The 19,327-nt window shown below is 44.0% G+C and overlaps 1 protein-coding gene across 1 annotated transcript in view; it reads right to left on the bottom strand.

Moving 5' to 3' along the window:
- Positions 1–19,327, bottom strand: part of LOC112103458 (guanylate cyclase soluble subunit beta-2-like) — a 49,137-nt gene that overhangs the window by 14,251 nt on the left and 15,559 nt on the right. Inside the window, exons 2-8 of the mRNA XM_029911109.1 lie at positions 13,882–13,955; positions 12,283–12,377; positions 10,858–11,018; positions 10,372–10,471; positions 8,311–8,531; positions 7,335–7,446; positions 1,235–1,338 (exon numbers count right to left, since the gene is read on the bottom strand). Coding sequence (XP_029766969.1) covers positions 1,235–1,338; positions 7,335–7,446; positions 8,311–8,531; positions 10,372–10,471; positions 10,858–11,018; positions 12,283–12,377; positions 13,882–13,955 — 867 coding nt within the window. The remainder of the gene's footprint in view (positions 1–1,234; positions 1,339–7,334; positions 7,447–8,310; positions 8,532–10,371; positions 10,472–10,857; positions 11,019–12,282; positions 12,378–13,881; positions 13,956–19,327) is intronic.

Here is a 19,327-nt window from a genome sequence, read left to right as displayed (position 1 = left end):
TTTTGAAACTTCTTTATCTAGCCCAGTTGCAGGAACACTTCCCATGTCTAATTTATTTGCTTTGCTTACCCCACCCACCCACCCACCCACACTCTCTCTCTCTCTCTCTCTCTCTCTCATCCATCCATCTCCTGTGTGAAGCCAACATTCTCTGCAGAGCATGAGAGTAGGAAGTTGAGGAGCTTGCCAGGGACCAAGCAAATCTGGGAGAGTTCCCCAGCACTTAATCGCTGCAGTCAGTGGGAAGGGAGAAGCTGTCATACCAGTCCTCTTGTGGCAATAGGTTTGTGAAAGAGAAATGGCTCAGAGTCCTGCCATTAGGAGTGAAAAGAAGCTGGGTTCCTCTTCCCAGAGGATGAGGTAGTGTGCCAGTCACGTGGCTGTGTGTCTGGGTTTTCCTAGAAGAGGAACCCTTTGCTGCATGCAGAGTCTCAATGATCAGCCAGCCTCCACAGAAGTGATAGGGTGAGCAGGGGATTGGGAGTGGGGGATGTAAAAGGGAAGCCAGATGCGAGTGTTGGGCTGTCAGGGGAGAGGTCACTTTGCTAGGGAGTCCAGGAGATGGGGACCGATCCAGTGCTGTTGGAGAATCCAGGAAACGAATGTGTGATTGAGTGACTGAGACTGATGCACTTTGTTAGCATGTGTGCAGGCACTTCACACTCAGAAATCTCAGTGAACCCCCTTGCGACGTGGGAGACCCCACTTCAAGTCCCCCTCCAATTGATGAGAAGAAGGGATTTGATCAGGTATTTGCCACCTTTCAGCACTAACCACAGGACCATGGGATAATCTGATGTGGGGCTCCCTCAATCTCTCCTACTGAAGTTATTCCACTGTAGTTAAATAATTAAATATTAACTGGGTCAGAGAGAGAGTGAGAATCACTCCATAGCCTAGTGGTTAGTGGACCAGGTGAGCCCTGGGCTAATGGTTATAAGGAGGTTCTCCCCGCCCCCCACACCCTACCCCCGGCCATTTTCAGTGGAACTAGATGGCCTCTGAGCACATCTACTAGATCAGGCCACATACAAGAGTTAGATAGAGGAAAACCTATCTTACCACAGTTCATGGATCGCTAGCATAGATGGGCACCGATCTCTATGAGTGGGATGGGGCTTAGAATGCACCCCTGTCATTGCTCAGCATAGCATCACAATGCCTAAATCCCTTTGTGAATCTGGATCTATATGGCTTGTGTGCGTAAAACTTACTTACCAGGTGCTTGCCTTACCTCTTCATCAAAAACAATATGGAAAGGAAGTCCATTGCAAAATGTTTTTGTATCTATCCAGAGGGTTGTAGGATAAGCAGGATCAAATCCTCTCAGAAGTTTACCTGCAGTAAGATAAATCTGAAGCTTTCGATCATATTGTAGCTCAGAAAAATAATTAGCAGGATGATGTGAAATAATAAGGTAAATCAATATAAATAACGTGTGAGTATAGATATGTGCAAATTCTAGGTGTGGTACACTGTAGATAAATATAAAGGAGCTCACCCATTTCAATTTTATCTGGATGAAAAGTTTAGGTTTTAAAACACCGAAAAATATGAATCTTTATATGTATGAAATTATGCAGAAAATAGATGGGTAGCAGTGGGTCTCTGTAAATATTTCAGATACTATAGCAATTGCCACTGCGATATTCACACCAAAGGGTATATAACAAAGGTGTCCAATATAGTCTACCAGCTGCTTATGGACACTCATAGCGGAAAGGTTTAGGGACACAGTTTGCTGTCCCTTATGTGCAGAAATCTGGTCCAAGAAATGGAGAACAAAAGGAGTGTGTGTGAAACATTCCTTAAGCTTTTCCTGAAAGCAGTCGCTTTGTCTGTGGGAAGGTAGCAGCTTGCAACCAGAAAGGTGATGTTTTCATATTACATGCTGAGCACAAAGCATGTAGACTGAAATGTCAAAAGTGCCTACATAAAACACATGCCCAATCTTGTTGATTTTCAACAGGTCTTAGGCACCTCAGTCACTTAGGATACGTCTACACTATGATTAAACACCTGCGGCTGGCCCATGTCAGCTGACTCAGGCTTCTGGGGCTCAGGCTGAGGGGCTGTTTAATTGTGGTGTAGATGTTCGGGATCAGGCTGCAGCTACCCATCTATTTTCTACATAAAGGTACATCTCCAATGCAATTAAACAGCCCCCCAGCTGTGGGTGTTTAATTGCAGTGTAAGTGTGTACCTTTAGGCAGTTTTGACTATTTTACCCATATAACAATAAATGATGTCTGAGAATGGGAAATGCATGATTATTACTGCATGGTTTATAGCTAAGCGTTCTCCAATAACTCATAACTATCAGACTGCTGATTATTTCAAGTGATCTATTTTCAAATGTCTGTCATTAGGAGCAGAGGAACAAAGGTAGCAAGTTCTCAGGTGACTATGGAGAGAAGAGGGCTAGATTAAGAATTCAAGGCCTAATTTTCAGAAGAGTTGAGGTTCTGCAGCTTTAACTGAAGTCAGTGGGAGCTCAGCATCTTTGAAAATCAGACCCTTGGTAACTCCAACAATTGATGAGCTGTTACAAGTTAACACAACGAATCAAATTCTTTGATTTTTAAAATGCAGTTCTACTTCAAAACGTGATGAATGGCAATTTTGTACTCTGCAGATCTGTATTTAGAGTCATATAGGTTGATGCTAGATTCAGACATAAGTTTTCACTCCTATTAGCCCTATTGAACCAAAACGGCTATGGGAAAGTAACCTGGATTCTAATCCTTGTGGATCACCAACAGAATTCAATCAGCTTCCCTTGAGAGAACCCACTATACCTATTGATACACAGGTGTCACCTACGGCATTAATCAGACAGCATTATACTTGCACAGCTGTAGCAGAGGGTATAATTTGGCCCACCCCACCAATACAGTTGATGATGTTTGAAAAGGAAATAACCCAGTTTCAGATCTCAGGCTGAGCTTGCAAGGCTGGCAGCTAGAAAATCTTTTTTATTATTTTATTTTGTTATTTGTAAACTGAGACTACTTTATCTGGAAATCATTGAGAGTCATTAAACATGAAACTCCACGATGCTGTTTTTACAGAAGCACTTTTAGGGCATGGCTACACGTGCAGATGTAGAGCGCTGTGAGTTAAACCAGCCCTCGGACAGCGCAGCAGGGAAAGTGCTGCATTGTGTCCACACTGTCAGCTGCAAGCGCACTGGCGTGGCCACATTTGCTGCACTTGCAGCAGCATTGGGAGTGGTGCATTATGGGCAGCTATCCCACAGAGCAGCTCTTCCCATTCTGGCGCTGTGGCTTGTGGGAAGGGGGCAGGGGGTGCGAGGCATTCTGGGTCCTGTCCCAACGCCCTGTGATGCATTGCTTTGCATCCCAGCAATCCCTGTGCTTCCGTCCACATTTGGTGCCATCTTTCAAAGTTTTTTGTACTGCGCACTCTGTCTCCCTTTCGTTCTGTGGGAATGGATCCCGAAGTGCTGAGGAATATGCTGATGGGTCTCGCCAGCACGTCACATTTGGTAGTCGAGTTACTCCTTAAGATCCAAACTAACAGTGAGGCCTCCGACGATGATATCAAGGCGAGTAACGCATATGACACGAGATGCTTGTGGCATTCACGGACATGCTCACCACCGTGGAACGCCGCTTTTGGGCTTAGGAAGCAAGCACTGAGTGGAGGGATCACATCGTCATGCAAGTCTGGGATGACGAGCAGTGGCTGCAGAACTTTTGGATGAGAAAAGCCACTTTCATGGGACTGTGTGAGGAGCTCGCCCCCATCCTGAGGCACAAGGACATGAGATTGAGAGCTGCCCTGACGGTGGAGAAGCGGATGGCTATTGCAATCTGGAAGCTGGCAACTCCAGACAGCTACCGATCGGTCACTAACCAGTTTGGAGTGGGAAAGTCGACCATTGGAATCGTGTTGATGCAAGTTTGCAGGGCCATTAATCGCATTTGCTCAGAAGAACCGTGACTCTGGGTAACATGCAGGACATTGTGGCTGGCTTTGCACAAATGGGTTTCCCTAACTGCAGAGGGGCGATAGATGGGACGCATATTCCAATTCTGGCACCAGCCCACCTACCCTTCAAGTACATTAATCGGAAGAGGTATTTCTCTATGGTTCTCCAGGCACTTGTGGATCACCATGGGCGTTTCATTGACATTAACGCAGGCTGGCCCGGAAAGGTGCATGACACACGCATCTTTCAGAACACTGGCCTGTTCAGGAACCTGCAAGCTGGAACTTTTTTCCCAGACCAAAAGATCACCATAGGGGAAGTTGAAATGCCCATTGTGATCCTTGGAGACCCCGCTTACCCTTTAATGCCATGGCTCATGAAACCCTACACAGGGAGCCTTGACAGCAGCAAGGAGCGGTTCAACAACAGGCTGAGCTGATGCAGAATGACTGTGGAGTGTGCTTTTGGCCATTTAAAGGGCAGCTGGTGCTCTCTGTATGGGAAGCTGGACCTGGCCGATGACAGCATCCCCACGGTTATATCCACGTGCTGTACCCTCCATAACATTTGTGAAAGGAAGGGTGAAAGATTCACTCAGGCATGGAACTCGGAGGTTCAACACTTGGAGGCTGAATTTCAACAGCCAGAGAACAGGGCTATTAGAGGGGCCCAGCGCGGGGCTGCAAGGATTAGGGATGCCTTGAGGGAGCAATTTGAGGCTGAAAGCCACCAGTAATATTTGGTGCCCTGCACGGGAGTGAAGTGCAGTGGTTCCAATGTTAGTAGGAATCTGTGTTTGCTATGCTGACTTGCAGTGCCTGTTGCTTTCCTGGGCTAAGGTATTTTTTACTTTATGCAATAATGAATGTTTTCAAAGCCAAAAAATCCATTTATTGAAAAGAAAATTCATGTATTGAAAAGAAACACAACTGCTTGGGAAACAGAAAGGTTAAGGGGGTAGGGTGGGGAACGGTACAATCACAGATTTCCGTATGTCCTGTCTGGAGTGCTGTGCAAGGAGTGCTGCACTTCAGGCTGGCTAAAATGCATGGTGATGGGGGTTGAGTGCAGTGGGTAAGGGTTGTAGTTTTCAGGGCTGGGTGGTAAAGATACAGGTGTTGGAGGCAGCTGATGGCGATAAGAACCTAGATGTTGGGGAAAGTGGGTTGGAGGTGACATTGGGGCACAAGGGAAAGAGTTTGGGGACAAGGGCTGCAGGGGGGGTGCGGGCGCAGTAGTGCTCCGCCTGGATGGCTACCAGCACCTGGATCGAGTCCGCTTGGTGCTCCATGATGCTTATCAGCCGATCCATGCTTTGCTGCCGGCGCTCCGCGCTTTGGTGCCAGCGCTCTGCATTCTGCTGGCAGATCCTCCTTTCACTCTCCCTCCACTCCTGTGCTTTTTGATTTTCATTAAGGGACTACTGCATTACTTCATGCAGCATGTCTTCTTTGCTTCTACGTGACCTCTTCCTAATTCTTTGGAGTCTTTCGGCCGGTGATAACACGGACGGCTGAGATCTCAAGGTTGCATCTGTAAAGGCAAAATGTAACACTTAACAGAGGCAGCATTGTTCACACCAGACAGAGCAATGATTCACCTGTACTTAAAGACAAGCACTGTCTAATGATAGCAGAATTTGCCCATCCCAAAGCGAGCGCACATAACCCCCGGGAGCCCCAAAATGGTGAGTAAGCACAGGGTCGAGGGGACTGATTGTTTCACAGCCGTACTGTCCTCTGGGTTTCTGTGCCTTGGGGAGAGCCAACAGCTCCAGGGGGGCCCTATACTGAACACTGTCCCCACATTTTCCACAGGAGTTCGTCCTGGACGATATCTCGCTGCTGAGGGTGACCTGGGAAGCAATGGAGGGTCTTCTACTGCAATGCGGCTTCTGCCCGGGCCCATATGCAGCTTGCCTGTGTGCAGCAATGGTCCCCCCGCCCATCATGGCACAGTGGCGTGGACATGTTAGCCTGACTGGGACAAGGAGTAGAGTAGCGCTCCCAAGGAACCTGTGCAAGTGCATTGCACAGCTTCTGGATGAGACTTTTGAAGAGATCACTGAGGCCAATTACCGCGATGTGAGAGAGCACATCAACGCCCTATTCCACATCTAGGCATGCATGCAGCCCTAACCCTCCTTGCCCCAAGAGCCTGCATCGAGTAACTTCCTTCCCAAAATAAAAGCCGCTTACCGGGCACCTCCTCTGGTGTTTGTTCTTCCCCAAGCACCGGCTGCTGAGACTGGCTACCTTCCTCCTAGCTTGAGAACAGCTCCTGGCTGCATGCATCTAGGGATGCCGGGGTATCTTCTCCTCCTCAGCCCCCTTGCTCCCGCTTTCCTCCTCATCCTCCCTTGTTGAACTGGGCTCTGAAGTGTCCATGATGGTCCTCAGTGTAGAGGTGGGGTCGCCCCTCAGTATTGCGTCCAGCTCTTTGTAGAAACAGCAGGTCACGGGGACAGCACCGGAGCGGCTGTTTGCTTCGCGGGCTTTGCGGTAGACATTCTGCAGTTCCTTCACTTTAACCCTGCACTGCAATGCGTCCCAGTCATGGCCCCTTTCCATCATGTCCCTTGATATCTGCCCGAAGGTATCGTAATTCCTATGGCTGGAGCGCAGCTGGGACTGGACAGCTTCCTCCCCCCAAACACTGATGAGGTCCAGCACCTCACCATTGCTCCATACTGGGGATCGCCTGGCGCGTGGAGGTATGGTCACCTGGAAAGATGCGCTGAGAGCACTCCACCCCTTGCTGAGCAAACAGGAAGGGGATTTTCAAAATTTCCAGAGAATTTAAAGGGCGGGTCTGACAGTTGGTCACCTGAGGGCAGGGCAGTAGAGTTCAAAGTGATGACCAGAGTGGCTAGAACAGGCATTGTGGGACACTTCTGGAGGCTGATCAGAGTGCATTAACAGGCCACGGTGTCCACACTGGTGTCACGGCGCTCCAGCCATGGCGCACCAAGCGTTATGCCTCTCACGGAGGTGGATTACCAGGAGCGCTCCAGCCGCAGAGTCAGTGCGCTCTACGTGCCTTGCCAGTGTGGACGCGTCGTGAGTTAGAGTGCACGGGGCTGTTTTAATGCACTCTAACTCGCAAGTGTAGCCATGCCCTTAGTGTATAACCACCCTCTAAAGATGAGACACTTTAAAGCCTAAGAGACACACAACCTGCTGCACTTGAGTATGTGCTGTCAGTAAGCATGCTTCTTTGTCTGCAACTTTAATGGAATACAATATTCTATTGAAAGGATACAGGGAAAATATGAATGGTGAGTAGTTAATGGCAGTGAAGTTATGTATAGCCTATAGAATACTAAATTGACAGTATTAATAGATGATGTCAGATTCCCTTTGCATGATCTCCCTCTTACCTCTTCCTAGTGTAACGATTCCTCTGATTGTTTCCCAGTGATTTTTCTTGGCGGGACAAACAGAAACAAGGCTTGTTCTGTCTCTAATCTTCTTCATGTTTTTTTCAATATCCTGTGGAATAAACCCAATCTGAACATTCAACTCTATTTTCAGTTGTTAAAACTCTAGCTCTGTGGGCCAAATCCTCATCAGGTGTAAATCAGTATAGGCCCACTAACTTCAAAGAAGCTATGCCAATTTATACTACCTGAGGATCTGACCCAAAGAAAAATACTTTAATGGAGATAAAAAAAATATAAAGGGCCAAATTTTCAAAATTCTTTGACCCCAGCCTTTGAACTTAAACTGAGACATGCAAATTTGGTAGTTCAACATACAGTTGTCTGTGTTGTACAAGATGTTGCATACCCAGACAGTCACACATTTGCACAAATGTGCAAATCAGATAGTTAGCATCTACCTGATATCCATGTGCAAATTCAATTTGCACAATCCAAATTTAGGAACTCAGAAATACATGCCCAAAAATGTGGGTACGCACATGAGGTATTGCAAGCTTAGAGGCAGTTTTGAAAACTTGATAGCTACATTTATATTTTTATACCAGACTAAACAAATAACTGCAAATAAATCATGTCAAACTTCCTAAATTAGTTCCCAGAGGCTCAGGGTCTGGAACTGTGCAGTGATTAGCCATCCTTACTTCTTCTTAAAATATTTCATTTCCTATGGACTTTAATGGGAACTGAAGGCATTCAGTAAATTGGAGATTGGACCTGCAGGACCCAATCCTGCAGATTATTCTGTGGTGTCAATGGGATCTGTCTACATGAAGTAACTTGCAGGATGGGAGCCTTAAATGGTAACAGCAGATTCATCTAAAATATTTTGGGTAAAAAAATCCCAAGTACAGTGTTTATTAATGAACGATATTTATTTCCCTGACATTTATTTATAGGAGGAACATCAAAATACCTCTTTATTCAGTTGTTTCTCAATTCGCCTTCCAGAGTCAGCAATGTATTGTGGTGAGGAAGAGAATTTATTTCTCTTTTTGTATGAAAAAACAGGTTTTTGAGTGACAAGGAAAACTATATGTTCTTTTTTCCCAGTTCTTTCTTCCTCCTCTGTTTGATTGACTATTTCCATTGAAATTTCAGTGTTGAAAAAATCCAGGGCTGCTGCACCAATGATTCCTGAAAGGGAATAAAAGACAAAATTCTGTAGCGAACTAAAACCTTCCATTGTAACAAATATTTGTGCAATGCTGTGTACTAACTCAAGCATTTATAGCTGACTTATGCAGTTTTGAGTGTTTATATATAAAAAATCAGAAGTGCAAGATGACATATGATGAATTCATTCATCATACGTCATCTAAGACTAGTTACACTAATGTGTACGTTTTGGGCTAAATCCTCTGCTGGTGTAAATCAGCCAAGCCCCACTAATTTTATACAGCGCAAGGGCGATTTACACCAGCTTTGATGCGACGTACACCTTGGGATGTTATGAGACATATTTAACTATCGACATAGCCAACAAAGTTAGTGCAGAAGATCTGTAGAATCTGAAAAATTCTCTAAGGACTGAAATGAGCCTTTAGACTGAGCCATAAGTAAAAAGGGGTTTATAGCTGCACCACCTTAAGCAGCACGCTGAGAAGGAATTGAGACTCAGAGACACCTCTCTGATTTGTAATCCCTCCAGAGCTCCCATTTGATGTGGGGAGTGGAGGGGAAGAGGGGTAGTTTGCATTGTTTGCTGCTTTGGCTCTTCATCAGATACTGCACTCTGCGGGCTGGGCCATGGAGGGTGCAGGGGAGGTATCCTCCCCATCGCCTTGCCTCATCCTCGCCCATATGGCCCCAGGAGAGCAGTATGGGGCTAGAAGGCCCTGGTCTCCCACCCCCTTTCACTCCATGCCTAGATTCAAGATCCAAACAAGTCCCGTATTGCTGGGTTGTGGGGTGCTTTGAGGCTTTACTCCTCTTACTGTCCTGTGCGGGCTAGTCTCAATCTAGCTGATTGTCATGCATGTACAAACTGTTTTCCTTTGTAAAACACACTGCAGCTATTTTCTAATATTTATATTTAGACAGATTATAGAGTTTTGCTATGATTCTTCCTTTTTATTTTGAATAACATTTTTCACAGTCTGACCTTGATTATGTAGTCAAGGGGAATTTTCTCTCTTGAAACAAGACATTGCATCAACATGCATTATTATTGCTTCAATTTGTACTTAAGAATATGTGGTGGTTGAGTGCAGTATTCTACAGTGACAATGATCTGAAAAATCACTCTGCATTTCTAGAGACAGGTGAAGTGTCAAATCGCTATGCATTCTGAAATATCAAAAGGCAATGGGTATTCATAAAGAGAGAAGCTTTGATTCCCATTTGAGATTACAAGTTCCTTTGAAGGGGCTCCACTTAATCATCTAGAGATTAAGAGTGGGGATCTATTTTATCATAGCACAAATATAATTGTGAAATATAGTGATTCTCTCAATGTTCACATGGATCAGTTTCTGAGTGAAGATATGGATTCTTGCAAATGCTAATGGAGGGCCTAGTGCTGAATTGAGTCCAATGGCAGTTTTGCCTGGATATTCATTGCAGGATGTCTCCATGATGTGTTTTTAACACCTCTCCTCATACTCCATTTTAATGATTTTAGGGATATCAGATATAGAGAACTAGCACAAAAGTGGACTCCATAATGCACATCAACTGTTTCAACTTCTTCCACCATAAAAATCTGTGTGTTTTAGAAATGCTATGGCAGGACAGACATTAATGGCCTGCTTTTCAGAATTGCTGTGCACCCCCAAATCCCACTGAAGTCAATGAAAGCTGCAGATGCTCAGCAGCTCTGAAAATTAAACCATAACAGTAAAATATTTTAAAGTCAATCAAAATTCTGTCGGGCTGTCAATTCTCGTCCAGAGAACTTGTGAAAACTAAGCAAAGAATAGCTGCAAATGTATGAGTCTATAGATGTAATGCATTACTAGCGCAACTGCATTATTACCTGGAACAATATGGCACAGACCTCTTCTATCTGAGTAGTAATGCAAATGCATTGAGCCATCTTCATTCTTTTCTACCCTAAAAGAAGGTGCATTCATCTCCTGCAAACAATAATAATAGTTAAATATCCTTTATCATAAGGAACACTAGTGCAATAGCAAGCTCTATAAAAGCACCTTGTATCTTATCAAAATAAATAGTTATACTTTATAACGCTGATCTTGTTTCATTTGCATTTATCAGAAATGAAAGATCTTTATGTTGGAAGGAAACTATACCTTTTATTTGATTCAAAGTATTGAATAAATTTACATCTAATATTAAGGATAACTTTGAATAGCTGACTTCTTTCCCCACTAGTGCATCAGAATAATTAATTTCAGTGCACAAGAGGGACGGTTATAGCACAGTATTTTGTTGACATGCCAGTGTGTAAACCCTGGCAGGGTACATCCATGTCTGCTCAGTAGTTCTTACTTCAACTTGCCTGATAAGAAAGAGACAGGTAGCTATGTAATGCATCCAAGTTCTCGATGAACTCATAGAGATTTCCACCCAATGTTCTCAGCATATGGTCATAGCCTGACCGTTTGCAAAATTCAAAGAAAAACTCTCCAAACTGCTTCAGAACCATATCAGGGGGAATATCTGGCAAAATAAAGATACCTTAATTAATTAACATGACAGATGTGAGAGTTCTAACAATGCTGAGAAATGGACTAACAATAAATGCAAAATGTTTGTAGAAAAGGTAGGGAATGTTAAGAAATGTGTGTGTTACACACAGCACAGGTCAGGGGAGGTGGAGGTACAGAGGTGGCACAGAGCTCACCTTTGTACTCTCCCTATCCTGGGGTCTTGTGTGCAGGCCCCATTCCTGGGCTTAACTGGGAGCATCCTGAGAGCAATTCTAACTCACTCTAGCTGTTAGCCCCAAGGAGCTGAAACCACAGATGGGGGATCAGGGTAGCGTAGGAGCATCCCATCTTGCCCCCTTTCCCTCAGCCATGACCCCATATGTAACAGGAAAGGGGTGGCGTAGGAGCCCCTATGCAACCAGAATATCCTCCTTTCACTGAGCTGTTCTTCCATCCGGGGCTTAATAGGTTGGTTGTATAGTCAGAAGCTGATGGCAGCGCAGTGCAAATCAACCATGCTACACCCAAATATCCCAACCCACAAGTCTAACTTGATCAGTCTTTTGAAATGTGTTGATCTCCAAATAGCAGCAAAAGCCATGGCTATGTATTACGCATCTTTATTGTATATTATTTTAAAGAAAAATTGAAAAAAATGTTATATGGCTGTTAGAAATGGAAAAACATGTATTTTCTCTAGCTGTCCCATAGTCTAAAATAGAAAACAAAAAAAGTCATCTCCAGTACCTGTCTAAAATTCTAATATTTTCAATATTAATTCTTAATACTGTTCTCTGACTCGATTCTCCCCATTGGTGCCTGGAGATGAAAACTGCACCTCCCTGAGCCCTGGGGCTGCAGTGATCTTCTTGGGAGAAGGGCAGGCAATGTTTTTACTATAGCCTTCCCCCAAAAGGGTAGATGGGGAGGATAGTCTTAAACTGAGTTCAGGGCCCTGTAGGACCTCCCACTAGTGAAGGGTGTCTGGTCAATTAGTCCTAACTAACATTACCCCTTTTGGGAGCTCCAAACAGTGACCTGCTCCAAGCACTTTTAATCATGAGGTTGGTGCAGCTGCCTTCTGGAGGAACTTCCCAACTCCGACCCTGCTCCAGCACAAGCAGGTATAACCCAAGATCAGCTTAGTCCCTGGTTTATAGAAAGCCCAGTTACACTCCAGCTGAACTCATTTGGAGAACTCCCATTGACTTATCTGGGGCACAAGATCCTCAGAGGCTTGGGCCCAGGTATTGTTTTGTATTGCATTGACGTACCTAACATTTTGCAGGCTTTGTCAATTAGCTGCATTGTGATCTCATCTTTGTAAACTTCAAACGTCAGAAATGTGTCCTGAACTCCTGCCTGGATTCTGTAACAAAAATGAGATTCATGTTGCAATATCATTCTAAACAGAACACGTTTAAGACCCAATTGGTATCCGTTAGTCACAGTTCTCCTATTTGCACCCCTCACTGTGATACCTGAGAACGACCCTTCCCTTCATTAATATTAACTGGATAGATGAGTACCTGTTGAGGACAGAATCTAAACTTAAGGCTGAAACCTGCAACCTTTGCTCATGTGAGAAGTCACATTGACATTGGTGAGACTTAAATACGTGCCTAAGTGATTGGCTGAATCAGGATGTATGTTGTACAAGGCTGATCCTATTATTTATTACTGTAGTGCCTATGAACCCCAACCTAGTATTAGTGCCCCATTGTGATAGGCACTGTACAGATGATGGTACTGCTTTTGCTTCTGTTCCATTGGTTTACTGTACATTGTGGCACATTCTGATCCATTCCTGGTTCCCTGTGGGCCTGAACCAAAACCTATTTAAGTCAATGGGAATCTTTCCATTGGTTCCAATGGGCTTTGGATCCGGCCCTGGATCACTTGGTATCTACATTTGCTTTATTTTTATTTCTTTATATTATGTAAAATTCCATAAAGCTTTTCAAGTTTAAAAAAAACCCCAAAAAACAAAAGAGAGCAAAATCAATGTTTTCTATTACATTTAATTACTTTTCCCTGAGGCTCCAAGATGAAATTGACTTCAAAATAAGGGTGGCTTCTATTCAGCATACGGTAATTACTTTTCAATAACGATACAATGAGCCAGTGTGTCTATTGCCCACATGTCCCTCAGACAAAATGTCATCCTTCATTATTTGGTCTAATAAATGAAGTAATTAATGTCCTAGGATAAAATGTTGCAGTGTGAATGCCTTGACTTTGACTTAATAGGTAATGTGGAAGCAGAGAAAGAACTGTCAGAAAAGAACTGCTATGCATGACAGTTTGTTAGCAAGAGTCAGGCTAACTGTAGCCCTGATAACGCGAGATTTGTAGAAGCGAGGATTGTGTGAGGCGGGTGAGAAAGAACTGTGTGAGAAGTTATTGCGACCTTGTGTAGATAATATGGAATGTAGACTAAGAGTCTACATTAGTGAGCAAAACAAGATATCAGAATGACCTATGTATAAACAAAATGCAGTTGTTGCTCATTATTGTCTGTAACAAAAGGTATAAATGCTTGCTGTAATTGTTTACTGTTGAGAGAGACCTGCTTAGCTCTCTCCCTCTGCACAATTGTGAGAGTTAATAAAGCATCTGACTTGCTGTACCCAAACAAAAAGTGAGAACTCAGTTTTTCTCCGACAATTTGGGGGCTCGTCCGGGATGGCAACGCCCGCAGAGGCACCGGCAGTTGCTACGGATCGTTCCCCTTCCCTTTTCCCTTTTAATAATTGCTTACTGAATAATGAATACTTCAGCATTCATTCAACAGTGAGAGATTGGTATTCTGTGGTACTATGTTCCATATTATACTTTCTCTTAATTTATTCAATTCCTTAGGAATGAGTTACCTTAATTTTTCCCATGTTTCTTCACCATATTTTTCAACCACCAAAGACTTCAGGCATGTGTTTATAAATCCATACTGCAGAAATAAATATAGGAATATGGAAAAATTATTTACAAAAGTGCCCTTGAATCATGCAAGTCCATAATATTTTAAATTCCACTGTAATAATATAATACAAAATAGTAAATAACACTTTGCACTCATTTAGTGCCTTTCAGCCAAGGTTATTAAGTCTTTTACAAAGTTGTGTATTATTTATCTGTACATTTAAAAAAAATTTTTGTACGGTAAGAAAAATTCTTAGTCCTGTTTTATAGATTAGAAAACAGGCAAAAGCAGGCAAAAATTTGCTCTGATGTCAATCCACATTCATTCCTATGGAGTTAGTGCAGATTTACATCAGTGTAACAGAAAGCAAGATTGGCCCACTGTTGGCTCAATTATTGTGTGTGTATTTTCTAAGTACATATAAAATGGAGGTGACAGTGGTTGAAAAAGGTGAGTAAACATTAAGTTATACAGATAAATAGTATCAAAACAGCAATAATTACCCAGAGTTAGGGGCAGCTTTTGCAAATTGGGGACTTACCCACATTCACATGGGCATGATCCAAAGCCCACTGACATCAATGTTAAACCCACCTGTGAGAGGCATGGGGTTTGGTGTAGGCCTATGGTGAGTTGGTGTGAGATGGGGACTGGAGGGCCCTGTCAGCCCTCCAACCCCACTGCTGCTATATACAATCTGAAATCACTATTTTAATATCAGAATTTACTTAGAAGAAAAGGAAAGTCCTCAGTAAGGATTTCTGCCACATTTTTAAATTTTCACAATGAAGGCCTGATCCTGCATTTCTTCAGTATTATCATTATACAGCAGGCAAAACCTGCAGGGAAGTCAATGGGAATTTAACTTGCTTCCAGGCTGCAGGCCCTATCTCTGTACTTGACATAGCAGTGGAGTACTTCATTGCTGCTGTGCAGTTCAATGGAAAAAAAACAGCATTTCTGGATTTGGTAAAATGCATGATATTCACCGGAATGATCAAAATAGGGCTTGTCATGGAAACACGTTTAAAGAAGATATATATTCTTTAACCTGTCAAAGTTAGGATCACATAAATTCAGCCCAAGAAAACTTGTAAATCCACAGAAGCTACTCTGTTTGTTTGACACTATTCCCTATAACAGTTAGGTAGCCTATCAGTGGTTAATATGCAGTCCATGCGACATCCAGGCAGACATTTGCGTCTTGCCCAATGAATAACTTTCTAATCTTAATAATGTGCCCGTCACTCTTTTCGAGGGACCTGCTCTAACTGTCCATCTGTGACAGTTAGATTACACCATCTCTGAGGTTTGGGGATGGTAGAAATGCAGCGTTGGACACGAATACAAATTCCTATCACAAATTGCCATCTCCCCCACCCCCACGCCGTTGTGCACCAAGTTTCAGCCCCCACCGCGCTCTGAAAGTGGCGGGTCGTAATGGGACTATTACAGGGCAGGGTTTGTCTAGAACAGTGGGTTTACTCTGCAATTACGCTCTAGCTCTCGGCCCCTTAAGGCTCTGATCTGATACCCACTGCAGTGACGAGGAGCCTTTCCTTTGATTTCGGTTGGATCTGGCCTGTAGGTGGGATGGGAGATCTTTAGCCACTTCCAGAGCTGTTCCTGCGCTCCGGGCTGTAACCGCGAAGCAGCCCTGGCGGGGGGAACCGATCGGTGGGGAACCCGGCCCAGACCGATCAGTGGCGGGCTCTTAGAACAGGACCGACGAAGGGCGAGAGGCTAAATGCCAGATCTGCCCTTCCACAGACACCCCCTGAGCTTCCCCGCCACGCACAGGGCAGGCTGACTGCTCGCGGGGAATCCCCCCATGGGGCCGCGGGTGGAAAGGACCCAAGCGCCGCTCACCATCCTGGCACCGAAGGCGCAGCGCTGGATCCCGCTGATCTCACCAGAGCCGGGCCCCTTGTTTAAAGAGGCGAAATCCCCCAGATCTCTGCGCCCCAGGACGGAGAGGGCTGCGCCGTCTCCATGGTACCTCGGGGTGTTCAGCGGTTCCCCCGCTCCCCACACGCAGAGAGAAAGGCTTTAAGCCGTGGCCCATTGGCGGGCAGCCGTCCCTTAGCAAAGCCTCAGCAACGCCGTTCCCGGTGAGTCAGGCACCGCGACGGGTCTGGCGTCTCCATCCTCCCCGCGGGCATCCGCTGCAGGGCGGCGATTATCTTCCCCCAGCGATCCGGGCTGGAGGAGCCGGCTCACGCCGGAGCGCCAGCGCCTCGCTCCCTCCTTTGCAAAAGCACAGCCCCCATCCCCGGCTTTTCAGGCTTGCCGCCCCTCCGCAGCCGGGGCTGGGTGGGTGCCGATCGCTTGGCGCTGCGCTGGGCGGCGCTGGGGAGCTCAGGTCGCTGTCCAAGGGGCGCGGGTGCTGAACTCGCGCTCCGGAGCGAGCCCCAGTCATTCAGCCCTGCTGCCAAGGGCTTGGTGCAGATTCTGCCCTGCCCAGTAGAGCCGATCGGCTTGTACGGCAATTCATTACGCAGAAAAGGAAATTTACCAGCCCTTGCAGGAATGACAAGTAAGCCAGTAAAATGCAAGGGAAGGCCCCATTACGATGGAGTTTTTCCAATGATGTTTTTGTTTTCCTGATCGAAGGTATCTTGTCGCAAATTCTGGCAAACACCATTACTGAAATCCTAAATTACAAGCTAAAATACCCAGGATTTGATTAACATAGCTAAGAAAATCACCGGGCTTGCAATGCTTTTTTAATGACTCATAGGTAATTATCATTAATAAGCCAAGTATTGTATCAGAAACATTCACAGTGTGTTTTCATTCAAAGGACACTCAGATTTAGATAGGAAAAATATAATTTAAAGCTTCTGCATTGGATTTATTGCTGCAGCTACATGCTGAAGGGTTCCTGTAGCATTTATGTACGCATACACATGCCATATTTCCTGGTGTAAAATCAAATATTTATTTAAACATCGACCTGTAATAGAAGGTTGTTAATCAGTGTAACAGCCGGAACATCTATGCTGAGCTCCACTGTCAGCGGTACAGAAGCGATCCGGGTTTTGTGCGCTCAAGCACTTTTTCAGTTAATGTCATGCCTTGTCTCTCACGCCTTTACTTCACCACTATAGCTGCCTTACCTCGTGTTCACGGAGCCATAGATCCCTAGTCCGTAGGTGTCAGTACTGCTAGCGGAGAGCCAGCTTCCTTCCATAGGGGCCCTAGGACAGACCACCATGTAACTGATTCATTTCAGTTGTTTAACGTTATAAAAAGGGGTTGCTATTTTGCTGCTAGGCATCTGGGAATGATCAGGCTAAGGTAAGTGTCACAAGACGTTCTAGTGTCATTACACAACAGATCGAACGGATACTCCCATTATTCTTTTAATCACAAATATTACTATAAAGGCAAACATAGCATCTCTGTCCCGAGTCCTTAAAAATGTCCACTGTATTGTAATTGAGTTTTGAAACAAAACCTTGGCAGTTAGAGCACACCATGAAATTGCTGTAAAACGAAAATCAATAACATTTTAATGTAAATATAATGTAAATACAAAAACCGAAGTGAGATGGGTTCTGTGCATTATATATAGCTGGTCTCTTGGGTTACATTGGTCGTACGTTCGATTTAGGCGGTATGTATAACAAATACAAAACATGTTAGAATTACAAATAAATTGAATTCAACCAGCTGGGGCAAATTCAGCTCTGGTGAAGCTCCAGTGAAATTAAGTTTGGCCGTTATATTTTGTTGTACATGAACGCTGAGGGTTCCTGCATGCAAAGTAAATAGGCTGCAAAAGGAGAGGAGATTTTATAACAGTAATTTCAGCCTATTGAAGGGGGTTTATAAAGCTACATTCAGCTACGACAAATGCAACCGTATCACTGAGGCAGAACGTATCTGGCAGCAGCATATCTGGCAGTGCACTTGAGCATTTCCCTTTTGTAACTTGTCTTTTAAAAGCATAAGACTTACTTTTTGATGACGTTATTTTATTATGTATTCAGTTCAATGGTTGCTCGTTTCCTGTTTAGCAAAGTAATTAAAATGAAGGAAAACTCCACAGGACATCAGCCTTACTACACAATTCCAGTCAAGAGAGTCAGTTTCTATTATCGTCAACTCCTTTGTAACTTGACCTCTAGAGGGCGTCCCTTCCCAATTTTAAATTTAGAAGCGGACTACACAGGAGTAACACAACGTGTATTGTTCTAGGATTATTAGCAGATTCTTGACTACTCAGAGGAATGAATATATTCGAGGTAAATAAAGAACAAAAATATATTAAATAAGATTTTTTTACCGTTAAAATGCATCCATTTATATACCTTAGGTCCTGTTATGCTCAGAGGAACATGACTAAAATGTTGAGATCTGGGTGCCTAAAATCATGCTCCTAAATCCATTTTGGGCCTCTACTTAAAAGTAATCTGATTTTCAGAACCACTGAACACCCTGAAATCCCATTAAAATCAACAGGACTACAGCTGCTCAATACTTTGTGAAAATCAGACCACTTCAATTCAGCTGCTCAAATATGAATTTGAGCCTAGATTCTCACAGAAACTCAAATTAATTTTAATGAGAGTTAAGCACCTAAATGCCTTTCAGGAGCTGGGCCTTCATAACTTTCAGTGTGAAAAAAATCAGTCTAGGTCTTTTAAAAAAAAAAAAAACAAGATGAATGAATACGTTACCTGCTGGATGAATATGTATGTAATATGCAATGACTGTGTCACCATCATTAAAGCCTTTCAGTAAAGAGAATAGTGTCATAGTGCAAAATTCTGAAAAATCCAGTTCTGCTAATACAAGCACAAACCCAGTAGTACATTGTTCACATAAAACACTGTCAAGTATCAGGGGGTAGCCGTGTTAGTCTGTATCTACAAAAACAACAAGGAGTCTGGTGGCACCTTAAAGACTAACAGATTTATTTGGGCATAAGCTTTCGTGGGTAAAAACCTCACTTCTTCAGATGCATAGAGTGAAAGTTACAGATGCAGGCATTATATACTGACACATGGAGAGAAGGGAGTTACTTCGCAAGTGGAGAACCAGTGTTGACAGGGCCAATTCAATCAGGGTGGATGTAGTCCAGTCCCAATAATAGATGAGGAGGTGTCAATTCCAGGAGAGGAAAAGCTGCTTCTGTAATGAGCCAGCCACTCCCAGTCCCTATTCAAGCCCAGATTAATGGTGTTAAATTTGCAAATGAATTTTAGTTCTGCTGTTTCTCTTTGAAGTCTGTTTCTGAAGTTTTTTTGTTCAATGATAGTGACTTTTAAATCTGTAATAGAATGACCAGGGAGATTGAAGTGTTCACTTGCTGGCTTTTGTATGTTACCATTCCTGATGTCCGATTTGTGTTCATTTATTCTTTTGCGGAGGGACTGTCCAGTTTGGCCAAT

This window comes from Terrapene carolina, unplaced genomic scaffold, assembly GCF_002925995.2.
Source record: "Terrapene carolina triunguis isolate 2854851 unplaced genomic scaffold, T_m_triunguis-2.0 Scaffold88, whole genome shotgun sequence".
NCBI lineage: Eukaryota > Metazoa > Chordata > Testudines > Emydidae > Terrapene > Terrapene triunguis.
The sequence above is the reverse complement of the archived record's forward strand: the minus strand, read 5'-3'. Positions and strand labels throughout refer to the sequence as shown.